Below are 16,219 nucleotides of genomic sequence, written 5' to 3'. Positions count from 1 at the left end.
TCGCTAAGCGGGTCCGTTTGAGAAGATAGAGTAAGCTTTACTCCTCTGGCCCAGAAACTAGTACTCAGGCTAAACCTCTCTCTACTCAGACTAACTTTTATTGCCTCCGCCTTTGTTCCCGACTACGTGTCGTACCTGGACAGGAAAGAAAACCTATATCGTGGGGCGTGCTCAAGGAAAAATCCAAGGCTGCTCAACGCTGAGAGCGCCAAACGCGAAGTGCAAACTTGCGCTGCCATCTTTCGCCTCTTAATTGGATCTCCAAACCTGACCCGTATTTGTTTTGCGCTGCAAAAGTGGTGCCATTGTCCATCCACCCTCGCTGCTATATCAACGTGGATATTGACAAGAAGTCAGAGGAGCAGCGCAGAAGAACTGGATCACGTTATTAGCCTCACCCCGGCAGCGAGGAACGGCAGCCAGAAGGAAAAACTGCGACATTGCAAAACAAGTAGCGACTGAGGTGGAGCGAATGGAAACCCCGACAAAAAGAAAAAAAAAATTCGAAAAGTGGTGCTGAAGAAATCGGCCCACATCAATTGAAAGGAGCCAAAAGCGCGGAGGGCTCTTCTTATCCAGCAAAGGGAAATGAAATCAATGTCGAGACAGGAGAGAAAATGGAGTAAATGAAGCATACATTCCCTGGGCCCGTATGCTACTGCTCGAAACAAGATAGAGCAAAAGCCGCGACAAAAAACTGACTGCGTACACGTTAGAGTGAAAATTAAAGCGTCGGGTTCAAGTGAGGGCCCACTCAGTGGTTTTTAATTTGACCACCGAGACACTGTTCCTGACTCAGTAATACGACATCGCAAAATGACGAATGTACAAAAAAAAAAAAAAAAAAAGTCCCGACGATGCGTTCCTAAGAGTCTCGCCCAGAGCTGTACCCACCGTGTTAGGAATAGGAATAGGAATATGAACAGGAATAGAATAGGAATAGTGTTTATTATAAGATGTATATGAATACATATATCTGGACACAGGCTAAAGGCTTAGGAAGAAGCTTGAATGTACCTGTGGCCTTCAATAAAAAACAAATATTGCCCTGTTCTATTCGAATAAGCCCCGCCGGGGTGGTGCAGTGGTTACGGCGCTCGACTACTGTTCCCAAGGATGCGGGATCGAATCCCGGCCTCGGCGGTCGCTTTTCGATGAAGGCGAAAAGCAAGGTGCCCGTGTGCTGTGCGATGTCAGTGCACATTAAAGAACCCCAGGCGGTCGAAATTTCCGGAGTCTTCCACTACGGCGTCTCTCATAGCCTGAGTCGCTTTGGGACGTTAAACCCCACAAACCGAACCAAACTATTCGAATAAACAGAACAGAGCAATTTTTCCTATTTTCTATTGCTATTTCCTCGTATGACGGATATAAACATCTCTAACTTCTTTACTGATAGGTGCCGTGGCATTAGAGAGAAACAGAAATGGTGGAAGTGTCCAGTACCACTGGCTGAATTTTGGTGGTGTCATTAACTCCCTTTAAGTCTTTAAGCTGGAAACAGAGAACCGAGGACTGTCATATCCATTCATGTCATCATGGTGACGAAACAAGCGGCTGTGGAGAAAGGCATTAACACCCTCGCTGCACCCACCAACTTTCTTCCATCTATACACATGGTTATACGCCCGACCATAAAATACAGCCGGAGTAATTTTATATGTTAGCCGCTTTCGAACAGATAGCACTTGAAGGCGACACCAGAAGCGCGTGTGATGCATTTCGCTGCTCATCTACGGCAAACACTCGTGCACGTTTTCTTGAGGACATTTTCACTACAGAAAATCAATACTTTCCGTTGAGCGCTTTGGGGCTGATGGCTACGTGACAAAAAGACAATGCGCAGAGACGAGAAAAATGCCTAGAGAACTCAACGCAGAATGGGCTCCACCTGAACCACAAAAAAAAAAAAAAATAAATAAATAAATAAATAAATAAATAAATAAATAAATAAATAAATAAATAAATAAATAAATAAATAAATAAAAATAAAAAAAAAGGACCGGTCAGATGAGAAGGTTGTGGTCAGGAGAGGTAGAAAGACATTCATAGGTCAATTCCATCCGGCGCCCTGATCTGCAGGAGGATGCAACACCAGCCCATAATTTCAGCCAGAATTTCAGCAAAGCGACAGCAGGACTGGCTTCGTAAGCAGCGAGACAGAGCGGCGTCAGAGATGTTGTACTTTGCGATGCAGTGGCGTCTGACGAGTGTATGTATTCCAGCCGAGCATTCGCGAGTCGTAGCACGAATATGTCGCGAAATAAGCTAAATCGGCAGATGAGGTTTTGCTCGAAGCTGACGTTTGCCACTTGGTTGCCTCCCTTTTCAACGGCCTGAAATACAAACGCAGCAAGACGAGAGGTGAGGCGCCCTTTCCTTTGGGGACGTGTGCAGCCCTGGTGCAGCCATGACTAAGCATAGGCCGGGAACTTTGGCATTAAATACCAGCGCTCTGAGTCGGACTAAAACGATTAACACTTACCGCCACTTCTGGACGAAACAGACCACTGAGCGCAACCGGAAAAGAAGCTATAGCATGAGGGTACGTAGCTCTACTGAGTTCAACTTTTCAAAAACATAAGGTTTAGGCAACACGTTCTGCCCCTTAACCATCACCAACTCTTAGCTGTCGCTGTCACCGCATGACAGGGTCATCGTTCAACACACAGGGCAAATCGGCAAGACGCAAACTTTATGTCATCACCCTTTCCGCAACGGGGCGACTGTGACCAACGGTGCCTGAAAAACGGATGCCAGAAAAATGGTGGCCATGCGCTGCTCGCAGTGTGCCTGGGAGTGAAGGACAAGAGGCATTCGTGTTTTTAGTGGTGTCGCTTCACAAGCGGAGTTGTAAGGACGCTCCAAGAAGGACGTGTGGTGGATGTCAGCGGAGGTCTGCTGTGCGGGCTACGCGCACAGCTGCCAGTTTGAATTGCACGGGCATTATATCACTGGCCACATGCGACACCTTGCTATGACGTTTGATGTAATGCTCCTTTGTGTATTATGCTCGAAATTTCAAAACGACTTATTTTTTACTGCAATATCTTACTTAAGTATACAGTAAAATACCACTTGAACGAACGTCACTTAAGCGAAGTATTCAGTAGTACGAACTTTATTAATTTCCCCCGCCGAAGCTCCATTGAACGCTGCAAACGCCCTTCATTTTAACGAACTTCAATTGTTGCTTATTTCAGTTCTACGAACACTTTCTATAACGTCATCCTGTGTTTCCCACGCCATACTGAGTATTTCAACCAGAACAACGTGCACTTTTTACTGAATATTTCGAGAAACATATTTTATTAGCGCGTGACGAAAGCTGGCCGTCATTTAGCTCTAAGCCTAACTGGCTATCTAAACAAGCTTGTATCCAGCGGAATCACAGCTATCTTTGCATGCTTAATTGTATCCACAGTCATAGCCACCCATAGCCACAACTTCAGCCCTACAAAGCTTCTTAGCTCCAAGAAAGGCGTACTTATATATGCTGGTTAATTGTGATCTGTGGAAGGAATGATCTGGTTGGAGGAAATGAATGCCTCTGCTGCCCAGCAGACCGCTGTGCCGGACGAGGTTCACGGGAGTTTGCACACAGTGACTGAGGCCAAGACCACTGCAGTCATAAGTTCAAAAGCGCTGCAAAATTTCAGTTCAGCGAACTTTCACTTTAGCAAACATTTTCCTAAGGTCCCTTGAAGTTCGTTCAAGTGAAGTTTCACTGTACATTGGAGACAATTTTTTTCGTTTTCTTTTTTTTTTTTTTCTTGGACGGGCAACCCTCCTGTCGGAAACCCCTGCCAAAGAAGTACATCGACGAAAAGAAAGAAGAAAGACGGCGAATTGAAAGAGGCAAGATGAGAATAGCGTGATGACACATCTTGAGCAGCGCCGCGTTTTCCCGGTGAGGGTTGGGAGAATCGGAGGAGAAAGTAAAATAGGGGAAGTCTGAGGAAGGAAAAGCCGAGAAACGAGTCCCTAGATGCCTACCTCCTCGGCGACGTGACACCATGGGTGCCGGAACAAAGACGTGCAATATGAATGACGGGGGCGAGATTAATGACGCGCGTAAAGCTTGGCGTACCGCCACCGCCACGGGGCTCTCCGCTAGCACAACGCTACGGCACATCGCGCTCGCCAGCGACGACCCGGCACGTAGTAGCCTGACGTCTGCGCCGCCGGAGATTGGCTCCCGAGCCTCAACGATTTTCTCCCTCGTCGCGGTCGCCTCACTCTTCGGGCCGGATTAGGAGAGTCGGCTTAATGCCGGAATGGACCTCTTTGAAGAAAGGGAAAGCAAAGAGACCAAAGTATCTATAGGCTGGCTCTGCTGTACGTGTGAGCCCCTCAAAAAAGTCACTACCTCACGCGAGTTTTGTGCTCCTATGGCTCCACGGGTCAGCGGATACTGCCGCTAAATGGTGCAGCAGCAGTTTCGAACATCCAAGTTGGTTTTCGCAGTGTCCGAACCCACAGTAGGAAGACGATGCTGTGAGACGAAGCAGGTTGGCATTCGGGAGCGATTGCTTTATAAATGTCAAAGCAATTTTTCCTGTTGCTTGCAGGGGTCTCAAGTTCATGAAATCGTATTTGCTCAAAGAAGGAAAGCTTCAACTGCACTGACTTTGCTCTTCGTAAATTTGTCAACAGGGACCACACGATAGTGCTGCAATAAATAAATAAATAAATAAATAAATAAATAAATAAATAAATAAATAAATAAATAAATAAATAAATAAATAAATAAATAAATAAATAAATAAATAAATAAATAAATAAATAAATAAATAAATAAATAAATAAATAAAATAACATTCAAAGGAATATAACCAGAGAAAATAAAGTATATAGTCATATCATTATTTTGGTGACGCGGCAAGACGTGTTAAATAAAACAATTAACAAACAAATAGAAATAGCGTACAATCTGAATGCCTCATCCACATATGAATGGCGCGGCAGGAAGAGACGAGGACGCAGAACACACAGGACGAGCGCCAACTTGGCGCTCCTCCTTGTTTGTGTGTTCTCTGTCCTTGTATCCGCCTGCCGCGCAGCTCATGTCAAGTATGTCTGTCCAACTCGTACAAACGTTCACGCTTCTTGCCCACACAAGCCGTGACTTAGACCGCTGCAGTTGCTGCCTATGTGTTTCAAGCAGTAGGTTGCTTAAGGAAAGACAGCGCACGCATAAACACGCAGAAATGTATTCTCACAGCCATTGACGAAAACGAGCTGCCACAAGGAAAGCATCGAACCTGTCATCTTTCCGTGAGAGTGAAGCAGGGCACACATGTGCGAAAGCTTGACAGCCGTATCGCAGCGAACGTCGCTTGCGAACTGCCGCCGCAGTGCAAGCAGGGACACACGGCCAACACAGCGCACCGTTCGTCAAGTGAGCGAATTCCCTCAAGTTACGCCCACGGCCAGTGCAACCGCGCAGCAGTCTGAACACTGCTTGGCTTGATGAACTTCACGCTCGCATAAGAAAAGATAAAACAGCGATGTTATCAGCAGGATTAACATGTTATCAGGAGTATTGTCAGCTATAATCGTGCAACAACAGAATGCCTGCTCACGCACGAGGCGTTCGGCAACGGTGCCACCCGCGGACGCGCTGGGCGACGAACTGCACCTATCCGTGCCCACCCTAGTCGTAGCCAGGCCTAGCCGGTTTCCCGAATAGAGTGCCGCCATTATCAAACTCATCACTGTGGTCAGCGTGGTTTTTTCTCGTTAAGACAAAAATGAGCAAGGTTCGGACTGGAGTTTTTGAAGGCGTTTTGAAGAGTTTTTGAAGATAACGTAACTTTACAAAATGTTTACGCGCTTTTTAAATTTTTGAAACACTTTTCATACATTTTTGGGGTTTACCACTGTCTCAGTTAGGGCACAACACGCTGCTTTCCTCACAGCATTCTGAACCGTCATTTATGAAAGAACATAGGACAAATAAAGTGAGCAGTAAACATACACGCGACCGCCCTTTGACGTTTGCTGCACGGAGCGCTGGCCATACAGAATAAGCCAGTCAGAGGAGATGCGTGTGTGCTCGACGGACGAAACGCACGCGAAGCGCGCGTAACAATCACAGGGCTAGCTAGCCTTAACATAACAACCCATTGGGAAGGCCCATCTTATAATAGAAAAAACATAAGCGCGATTTGCGCGACGCCTTCAGCAGCGGAGCGAGCGGGCGCTTGGTGGTCGCACAGGGCAGCAGCGGCGAAGTGGTTGTGTGAGAAAACTCGCTTTAGTCGCAGTTATCACTCGTAACAGCACTTCAGTGCTGGCCTGCGATCTTCGCAATTTACCCACCATTAACAGCCCCGTAGCCTGTGACTTTTTAATTACAAGAAGAAACAATACTAAAGCATTCTTTAGATATCAACGGCCGTCCCAGGCCGTGTTGACTCGTAACGCTGGCAGGCTTGCGCGGCCGGGTCGCCCGCTTATCAGCACCAGCAGCACCTAGAGTCACTGGAAAATTTTCCAGTGACTCTAGCAGCACTTTGACGGCAGAGCCGCTCCACCATACAGCCTTTTACGTCACCGTGACGTTGGCGCTCTTCGCGCTCGCATTGGCTGTTGCAGTCCGCCGTTGCGTTTGCCGCACGCGGCCCGTGGTTGACATCTAACCTGCTGGGCGAAGAGCTGTGATCTGCCGTTACGACGAGGTTCGCAGCAGCACGCCGCACATAATGGCACTCGCTTTTCGCACATGTGTCCCCGCCAAGATTCGGTAGATAGCTGGCATCGCACCTGAGCAGTCCTTACCAGCGTTCAACGCTTTCCAGATAAAAGGTTCTAAAGCAGGAAGAGAAAGTACAAGGCGCTGAAAATTTTAATGTAATAGTTTTATGCAGTGCAAGAACATTTTCTGCACTGCAGCTATGTTGAAAGCATCAGCAGAACACTAAAGGCACTGAATTACATATGAAGAAAGGGCAGTTGCTTCACCGAGCGGCTTCTTTCGACGGTGAAAGGCAAGCCGGATAAGCAGCAGTTAGCAGCAGTAGCTCCCTTCTTCATAGACCTTGATGCACAACTAAAGATTTATGGTACATACTTGTCTCTATGACAGTTTGTATTTGTGTTGTAGCAACAATCGCACAACGCTCCATGCATCGTCTTCTGCACTGTATTCATATTTTTCTTTTGCATGCGCATGCGTTCGATTAAAAAGCCTGCAAACTATTGCGCCCTACGTCTGGATTTACCTCATACTAATAACAAAGGTACGCAGAGGTAGTACCTACGTACACCCGCCCAATTGTTTTAACAATATCAACTGTTGCCTCTCTAACTGCAACACGTAGAATGCTTCTCTCAGCTTTGCAGATTCCTCATTCGTACTGAACTTTAACGCATGGCTTAGTAATTATGGTCCCTTAACATGCTAGGATGAGAGGTTTGCTTGATTTCGTCAAAATTATTTAAATATCACCATCCTTTGCTGCAACAAAGAGCCAACTCAAGCAGCATATTCAGCAGTGGTTGTCATCCATTTCGCTTCATTTGGGTAAAGGATTGGTCTAAAACTGGGAGTGCCAGCGAATTTAGTTTGGCAAGTTATTTTAGGACAGATGCGCCTCAAGAATCATTGCGATGTATTTTGCTTGTTTGGCTTTTGATCGCAACAGACGGTGTGGATTTTAGGTTATTTCTGACTGAATCAGGTAAGTAGCATGGTATTAGAAAAAGAAGGACCTCTAAGCAGGTCTTCATGTGTTAGATTACAGCATGCATTAACAAGAGATGTAGCCGAAGGACGCATTATATACGTTGCATTTAGCGATGCGGCACTTGAGGTCATTAAAAAATTGGAAGGGTGTAATTCTTGCTGTGATTCATTCTAAGTAACTTCAATGGGAGCCCGTGTGCTCATTGGAGAGAGGCGAACATCAGCATTGCTCGGTTGCTTGAACGGGCTGTGGGCTTACAAGGGTGAAACGAGGCAACGGTCTTGTCGACTAATTTGAACACGGTCGCTGTCTTTATAGTACCATTGTGTGGAACTAAGTGGCAGTCAAAGCGAAGCACCGCTTCCAGGTGCCTCCGAAATTGTGTCACTTTGCTTAGACATCCGATCATCTCGGGTATCTCGGGTGCAATGGTACTTTGAAAACAGGCATTAGGTTCGAACTGAAAATGGACGACCATGAGTAGCGGAACTATCATATAGAACATTTGTTTGACAAGAGAGGGCATAGAAGGCCTAATGAGGGTCATCAGTGAGTACGAGTGTCAGCCAGTAAAACAAATTCCAAGTTGACAATGAAAAAGAGTCAACTTCTCGAGATGTCTCAATCTGTGGCAGTGCTGTTGAATATGTCCTGACGCAAGTTTCGCCTGGGTCGACCAGCATGAAAGCCTCCAGCACGCCTTTAATGGCGCCCACGCAGGATAAGGTAGCATTCGCAGGCAAACAGGTAAAGAAGTTGATAATGAAAAGCAGCGCCACGAAGGTTTAGTGATGTGCCAATGACCTTTTTTATATCCTTTCTCTTCAAATAAATAGAAATCACTGCATATTTCTAGTATGTAGAGTCGTCTTGCTTTGTCTTTGTATGCTCGCGGAAAGCTGCTTTCTGTGGCTCTGCGGCGATGGCCAGGCCGGAAGGGGACAGAGACGGCCTTTGTGACTGTGTTGCGGAGTGCATTGTTTGGGCTGGGGTGGGAGGAAGACGAAATTTTATTCTCATTGGAGATGCGGCGCGGGGTCGCTAAGGCTGAGGAAAATGAGGCAGTCGGCTTCCTACGGGGCGGCGACAAGAGCCCGTCTCGTTCCCCCTTCTGCTTAGCCTTCGGTGCAGAGCCACAGAATGTTGCCCGCGAGCATAACCACTCAGAGCACTCAGGAAACAAAGAAATGAAATACCAACTAGCCTCTTTCGTCGCCTTGCTGTCATCTACACGCTTTTTAAATACGCGGGTGCTCCTTCTCGAGTAACCCTGGTGTGCTTATACCTGGGTTTGTGAGATGGTCTATCCCATGTATTAAAGCTGCAGCTGTACGAAAGACAGTGGACTGACAGTGTGGGCTGACAGTCGCGCAGGTGCATTTGTGTCTCTGTGTGGACGGACGGAAAAAACGTGGGCGGAGAGCATAGCGGACAACGGATGAGCGGACAAGGGAATGCCAAAATGCAACTGTATTTCATCATTCCAAACCCGCGCGTGTAAATAAATGCATTTTTCTGGCATAGCGATGGTGTGCACCGGTATACGAGCATATATGCAATACTTTGTTGATCAAATACATGACAGTAGCTGACTGTCACCACATGCTCGAAAGAGGAGGTACGTGTAAACGTCTGGACGAGTCTATATACAATGCCGCTACCAGCGTTGCTACACACTTCGTGCCCGTGCGACAAGGCTCTCAGTGGCGAGTACGCTTTAATACATTGGGGTCCGTATTCTAGGTTTGCGTCGTTTTGAGAAACGCCATACCAGGAAGTGCCGACAAGCCAACAGGCATTCGTTTCCGGTGTTTCCTCCAATCAGATGGCCTGAGGTCAGGGCGAAACACCTCTGAAAACGACGCAAAGGCAGAATACGGACCAGAACTTGATTTCAACTCGCTTCCCTGATTAAATGCGCCCTGCATATTTCAGTACCAAGTGTGAACGGGTCTATTGCAGGGATCCTATCAGCTTGAGCAAGAATGAATGCTCAAATTAATAATAAAAGAAAAAGACAAGCAGCGTGCCAAAATTTTGAAAGCTCGTAAGCTTGAATGAAGAGGGATCTTCAACAGCATAAAAGAGAAGAGTAGATCTACAGGAGGAAGGGCGGGAAAGCAGACTGTATGCGACAGTAGGTCGTCAAAGTGCGTTACAAGTGATAGTCAAAAACCATCCGAGCAATGGACATTTTCAAAAGTCGTCTGAGGTTCAGTTTGTTCTCGGGAATGAGTGACTTTGAGCTACACAGTTTCGCAACATTCTTGCCCCAAGAATTGGTAAGCTATGCGTGACGCTGCTTGCGATTTTGTCGTTTAAATTTCCCTTTTTGTATTATTGAAAATTTTCTCTGTAAATCTCGCGCCCGGTGTACACTCTTGACCTGAAACACAGAATCGCTGTGAACATTTTAGCATCTTTAAAAGCGGGCTGTATTCCAAATTTTACGGTACTTTGCTCGAAGCACTTGGAGAAATGAATCCTTGGGATGAAAGCAGCATTATTTATCTGCATCAGAGGACGTTCACTGTGCCGTGAAAAGACATCACTGACATTGCTTTGCATAAACAGGAATCTCTCTGCGCTTCCTCAAGAGCTACTTTTGGTAGTGGGAGTCTTCACACAATCGAAGGTATCATTTTATTCGAACTTGAATCCAGAAATCGATTGCACTGTGATGCAACGGTCCCACCTACTCTGTTACCTTCAGGACAAAAGGTGAGCGCGTGATACGCCTAGTCACTGCAATACCGCTCCAGCTGCCGGCTCTGTGCGTCTCTCCTAGTTCTAAAATCGCTTTGTTGTGATTGTGGCGCAATTGTTTTCTTCTGTTCGCTCTATCCGCACTGAAATATACATCGTTCGTTCCCTTTTACAAACTATATGATGCATTTTTCGAGTATAGAACCAACGTGTGCTCGCTTACATCAGCGTGCCCCCTTCTCACATTTTTTTCCTCTCTGCCCGACGTCTACCGGCTCGGGCCAACAGTCCATACAGCCGAGCTTTGGCGGCGCTCTTCGAGTGGCGCGCCTGAGACAGCTCGCAGCAGTAGCGGTCAATATCTCAATCTTATCGCGCACGCACCTCTCTTGATTCCTTTCTCTCCGGCGTCGTCCCAGCCGCAGTTCGGTCGAAAGGAGAAAGCTCTTCATCATCCGGCTGGGGGAACAACGAGCCCTTCTCAGCGGCGGCCCAGATAAGCGACGGCCGGTAAAGCAGGAGAGGAGAAGGCTCTCGCGCGCCGACGGGGATACACTGTTTGCCGAGCTATCCGGTAGCTTAGATGTTCCGCGGCCGCCCCCGCCGGAGTAACGCGCGCCAGGAGGTCCTCGCCGGCCGGGCAGCTCAGTACCGCTTTTGGACAGGGTTTACCAACTTATGACGAGGGAGCCCGGAATAGTGCGGCATCACCGGAGCAGTTCGCCGAAAACAAATGTCCTAGTCTGCCTCAAAGTGCAGCTAATTTCATGCCATCTTATAGTAGCGCGAACAAAAACACACACAAGACAGGGTACAGGACGAGCGCTACCCTGTCTTGTGTGTGTTTTTGTTCGCGCTACTATAAGATGTCTGAAGTACTGCACCAACTAGGCCGACAACACATCTTACTGAAGCAAATTTCATGCCATTTTCGGTCATCCGCTGACTCTTCCTAGATGTAAAACAACGCAAGATTCATTGGTTATTTATTTCTCATATTGCTTTCTACAGATTCTTTTTTCTTCTCCGAAGTCAGCAACTAATGTTTCGCGAAGGGGTAATTTTTATATTTATTATTCTTTTCTAGCTGACTTCGGAACGCGCTCAGTTTTTTCGTACCAGCCATTTTGATCTATATAAGGCGGTAAGGAGTGCGTTTTGTAAATTTTGGCCGACCTGGCTGGGAATTGTGTTGAACTTTTCCCTTTAGTTGTCTTTTGCTTTCACTTATTTTCATATTCAGCCAAAAATGAGCACTTGGAAAAGAAGCCTCTTCTTCAGTTGTAAGGGTTAGCGCTTAACTCTATTCACGGCTTTATCTAGCGAGGGCTACGATTCTAAACATAAATCAACGATAGAAGCAGCCATATTTGAATAACCAGTCAAATGCGCAAGTACAGCTAGCCGGAGCAAGATGATGACTGGCCAGCGCGCGTAAAACGTGCTACAACGGAGTTATTTACTTTTAGCTGATGTCTAGAACAAGGCGCACTTCTAGATCTCGCTCTAGAAGTGTTCTGTGGTCCAGCAGCAATGGGTTCAAAAAAAGATCAGCCCATTAGACGACAGTTCCAAACTTTTAACCCATGCACAGGGGGTAAGAATAGATCCTGTGACGGCTTTACGAAAGATACGGTCATGTCCAGCTCAACTTGTTGTGATTCTGACGCATTCTAAATCCGCCCTTCAAAGGTTAGAGCGCAGGTTTCCTATTAATGTCTTGACGCTTACCTTTCTTCTACGCTTGGTGCATACTGTGCAAAGACTTTTAAATACGTTTCCAAATGGTGGCCTTACATATAGGTGTCATACGAAACGAGGGGGCGGACAGCCTAGCCCGTAAAGCGCTCCCAGAATAATCCATCAAGAAGTTCCCCAAGACACCAAAAATGCTCTTCAGAGAAGCAGTCCTCAAGCATTTCAGTTCCTTTTGGAGTTCCTTGGCGCTCTTTCTTTCCTTTTTCTTCCCTTGCTATCCTCCCCCCGTGCAGGGTAGTCTACTGGGCATCGCCCAGTTAACCTCCCTGCCTTTCTATTCTACTATTTCTCTCTCTCCTGAAGTTCACCATGCAAGCAATGCGTGACAAAAGCACAAAAAATCGCAAGGCACTTTACTATATCGCATTCTTACGGGCTCTGCTCGTACCTCTGTGCGGGCGTACAAGACGGGCCTGGCAATTAACGTCTCCACTATGCTCCACACTTGCTGAGCGCTGATTATAGAACATCACATAATGAGTTGTCCATGGTACAGTGCGAAAAGGAGTGTGTTGGTCGCTTCTGTCAAGAAAATAGGAGTCCCCCATAGTTCTCTTCAGGACACTATCTACCCGTGCGGAAACCGATCTTCTAGAATGGATCGTTCCATGCCTTCTTTTGCGCTTCCTGCAGAACTCGGATCTGGGACTCCATGTGACGACAGCAGTCGTGAAATTAACTATTATTTATGATTATGTGTATGAGCCTTACTTGAGGACACTAATTAATATTTAAGTGGCGTTACGATGGAGAAATTGCAGGCAGAACCCGTTAGACTAGCTTCCTGTAGTCAGAAATAATCCCAGCCTCTCCTTTCTGTATTAATCGTTGTACCTCAAATAGGTCGGTGCATTATTTAATGCCCTTTTGACGCATCAAGCTTACAAACTGCATGCACAGTGTGCAGCCCGCAGCGTTTGATGAAAGTAGAGTGTAGTGAAGTTTTGCATCCTAAAGCTGAATGTTATATCAGGGCCATTGTGATGTAGGGCTCGGGATCATGTTCCAACCGTTACCTGAAGCACTTAAAGTGCGCGGAAGCTCTTATTTCAGGGTTTGTTTCCAGTTTTTGTGCCAGTCAAAGACGGCCGCTGCACGCTGTATGCACCCAAGATTCGAACCCTCAACCTCATTTCAGACGCGTAACGCCGTGGACGCCGAGCCAGTGTGCCGCGGGTAGAACATTCACTACGGTGGAGCTAGTCCAATCAGAAGTGGCTTCTATCTGCAGCAGCGACGGTACGAGCCCTCGGGGCTGGCAGAGCTGGGCACAATCGCGGCCGAATAGTAGGCGGCCGTGCGGAGCAGCCTACGCTGAATGGGGGTCGGCACGCGTCCTCACTCAGCCTGGAGCGCGAGACGAACGCACTCAGCCGACGGTCCTAATCGAATTTGTGCGGACGACACGCGCGCGCCACGAGCTAGGAGGCAACCTGGCTGTGCCTCGAGGCCTCACTCCAGATTTCTCCCACCGCGTGGCGAGCCGCAGCAGAGTCCCGCCGACGGCCTCGTTACACAAATAAGCTGCTCCCGCGAAGGGGGGAGTGCATAATCTTGTTCGGAGAACAACTCTTACACAGTCACGTTTGATTCCACGACGTCGGGCAGACGCCGTTCGCTTTTCAGCGCGTTTACCGAGCTGTATCGACTTGAGCCGCCTTATGTTAGAATTTTTAATACTGACTTCCCTTTGAAACCCCTGCTTTTCTTTTGGTGCATGTATCGGCCAAAATTTCGCGTGTCATGTAAAAAGAAAGGGTCACCAGAGCTTCTGACAGCAGGCTAACATTATTGTTTGGTAATTCTTGGCAATATTTCTTCCTGCTCAAGTATAACACGAACGTCTGTGTTCGCTAGGCGAATAGTTGTTAAGCCTGCTAGCGTCGACTGTCCTGAGGGCTATGAAATTCCAAGCCGTCAAATGTCATCGCCTTGTTTTTTCACCTCGCCCGGTCTTTACATCTGAGGGTAAAGGTTTAGGTATACTTACATTTCAGGTAAGCTAATTTCACAGCATGTAGCCACCTATGTGTCCGCAAAAAAAATTCAGCTCATTTACTTAATTACTGATCCATATTTACGTGGTAAAGCAAGAATGTGCGTAAAGAGCGTTCTGTGCCTAATGCGGGTAACCTAGCGTTCTTCCCAGTGTCTGTCGGACGTTTTGGCGCTTTCGCCTCCAGCAAAACGCAGCTATGACAGCTGCAGCGTCTTCAGGGCGCCATTTACACTCTGGAATGAGGTCTAGTAAAAGCGGACGCTCGGGATCAGGAGTGCTCACCTTGGGCGGCTTGGCGGTGAAGTTGCCGAGGTCATTGTGCAGTCCGAAGCGGTACTGGTGCGACGCGTGCAGTGGAGACGCCGACGAGCCGGCCGAGCTGCTGCACTCGGGCGGCGGTTCGGGTTCGCGCGGCGGCGAGTCCGAGCCGGACATGGCCGCCCACGACGTCATGGAGGCATCACGCGGCGGCCGCCTGCAAAATACACGAAGCTCGGGTTAGCGCGCAATTCACCACCGCCAAATGGCGCCATTTGCGCTTGCAGTGCTCGGAAATTATGAATCACCAAGGATTTCCGACACATGTAAACAGTCGAGAGCAAATGTTTACGGGAGGCTCGGGAGCAAATTCATTTGAACGCTTACTCGCGACCAATTCGGCTGGTACCTACTGATGCCGGCAGGTATCTCGGGGGAATTGGTTTGCGTGGTGGCATCTAAATGTTTCTCTAATTCACACCTGCCACTACCGGAGCCGTCTTCACATGCCTGCACATATATGCTCACTCCCGCGGGGACTCGTATGGCACTGCCTACAAGAGAATGGTTTGCTTTGTAACGCATGTCTGTAAGCTACTCACTGAGACTCTTTTTTTTTTTTTTTCTAATCTGCCTCAACATACTTCAGACAGGAGATATTTTGCGGCAGATGAGAAAGGAACCGCAAACCCGAATCTGGAGCGAGTACAACCGTCCATCTGGCAACATACAGCATCCCCAACGTCACCAATCATAGAACCGGAGCACGTAATACTTCAACCGCGCTGCTGTGCCCCCCCCCCCCCCCCCCCCTTGGGGCACGACACCGTTCGCTGCACCGTGCTTATGGATACCCTCGTGTTCCAAGATGGATGGTACTTAACCTCTTGTAAAGAATACCGAAGTAGGAACCGCTGCCTTGTTGAGGTGTCGTGCCCCTATGCTGTCAACAATGCTGCCAAATTCCGTGCAGTGGTATGTTTCATTTGTGAGGCGTTTGCGCTTAACTTGCTCTCCGATATATTTCTGTGACTGTCAGGAGATGTTGAGCTTAACCCAGACCCTAACAAATTAAACGAAGGAGCCGCCCTAGCAGCTCTGCAGTACCTTGAGGAGGATCAAGCAACATGCGTACAGAGCTGAATGAACTCTGTTCTACCCAACTTGCCCATGAAACTTTAATTAAGCTGCTGAGGAACCGGATTCCTACTTTCGAATCGCCGTCACAAAACTTGAACACCCCAGACAAAATGAATGAGACCGGCGCAGTCAAACGGGAAATAGCTGTCTTAAAGGCCGCAAAAAGTATGAATGCCAGCAACAACATACGTCGGAACAATTTGCTATTCTTAGCCCTTGAAGATTCTGACAAAGAAACCTGGGCTATGTTAGAATCAAAAGATGTGACTTTCGGATAAGCTGGACATGAGTGTAGACCTAACCAGCACTTAGCGGGCACATCGAGTGGGGAAGTTTAGTGTTAACAAAAAGCGCCCTATCATTATTAGGTTGACCCACTTCAAAACCAAAGAAAACATCCTGGCCTGTGGACCAAAGCTAAAAGACACAAGCTACGCCATCCGAGAAGATTTCGCCTTTGCTACACGCCTCGTTCGTTCTAAGTTGATTAAATTTATTCGGCCCAAGAACTGCGAATTCAGGTTCAGCGTCGACAAACTTCAAGCAGGAACACAAGCTATATGTTTATGAACCCGTTTCTGATAGCGTTATCGAATCAACCACACAGCTATCCGGCCGAGCTGAGAATAACAGGGCTTCCCATAATTCGCCACGAATTACCGAATGA

The 16,219-nt window shown here is 47.5% G+C and overlaps 1 protein-coding gene across 1 annotated transcript in view; it reads right to left on the bottom strand.

The window, feature by feature from the left end:
- Positions 1 to 14,607, bottom strand: part of LOC146206435 (uncharacterized) — a 422,112-nt gene extending 407,505 nt beyond the window's left edge. Inside the window, exon 1 of the mRNA XM_084591099.1 lies at positions 14,437 to 14,607. Within this exon, the coding sequence (XP_084447225.1) occupies positions 14,437 to 14,607 (171 nt within the window). The remainder of the gene's footprint in view (positions 1 to 14,436) is intronic.
- Positions 14,608 to 16,219: the final 1,612 nt, after the last annotated feature.

The sequence above is a fragment of the Amblyomma maculatum genome, chromosome 1 (genome assembly GCF_055883805.1).
Source record: "Amblyomma maculatum isolate TAMU_Amacu chromosome 1, ASM5588380v1, whole genome shotgun sequence".
Taxonomy (NCBI): domain Eukaryota; kingdom Metazoa; phylum Arthropoda; class Arachnida; order Ixodida; family Ixodidae; genus Amblyomma; species Amblyomma maculatum.
Note: the sequence above shows the minus strand (reverse complement) of the source record. Positions and strands in the feature narration are given on the sequence as shown.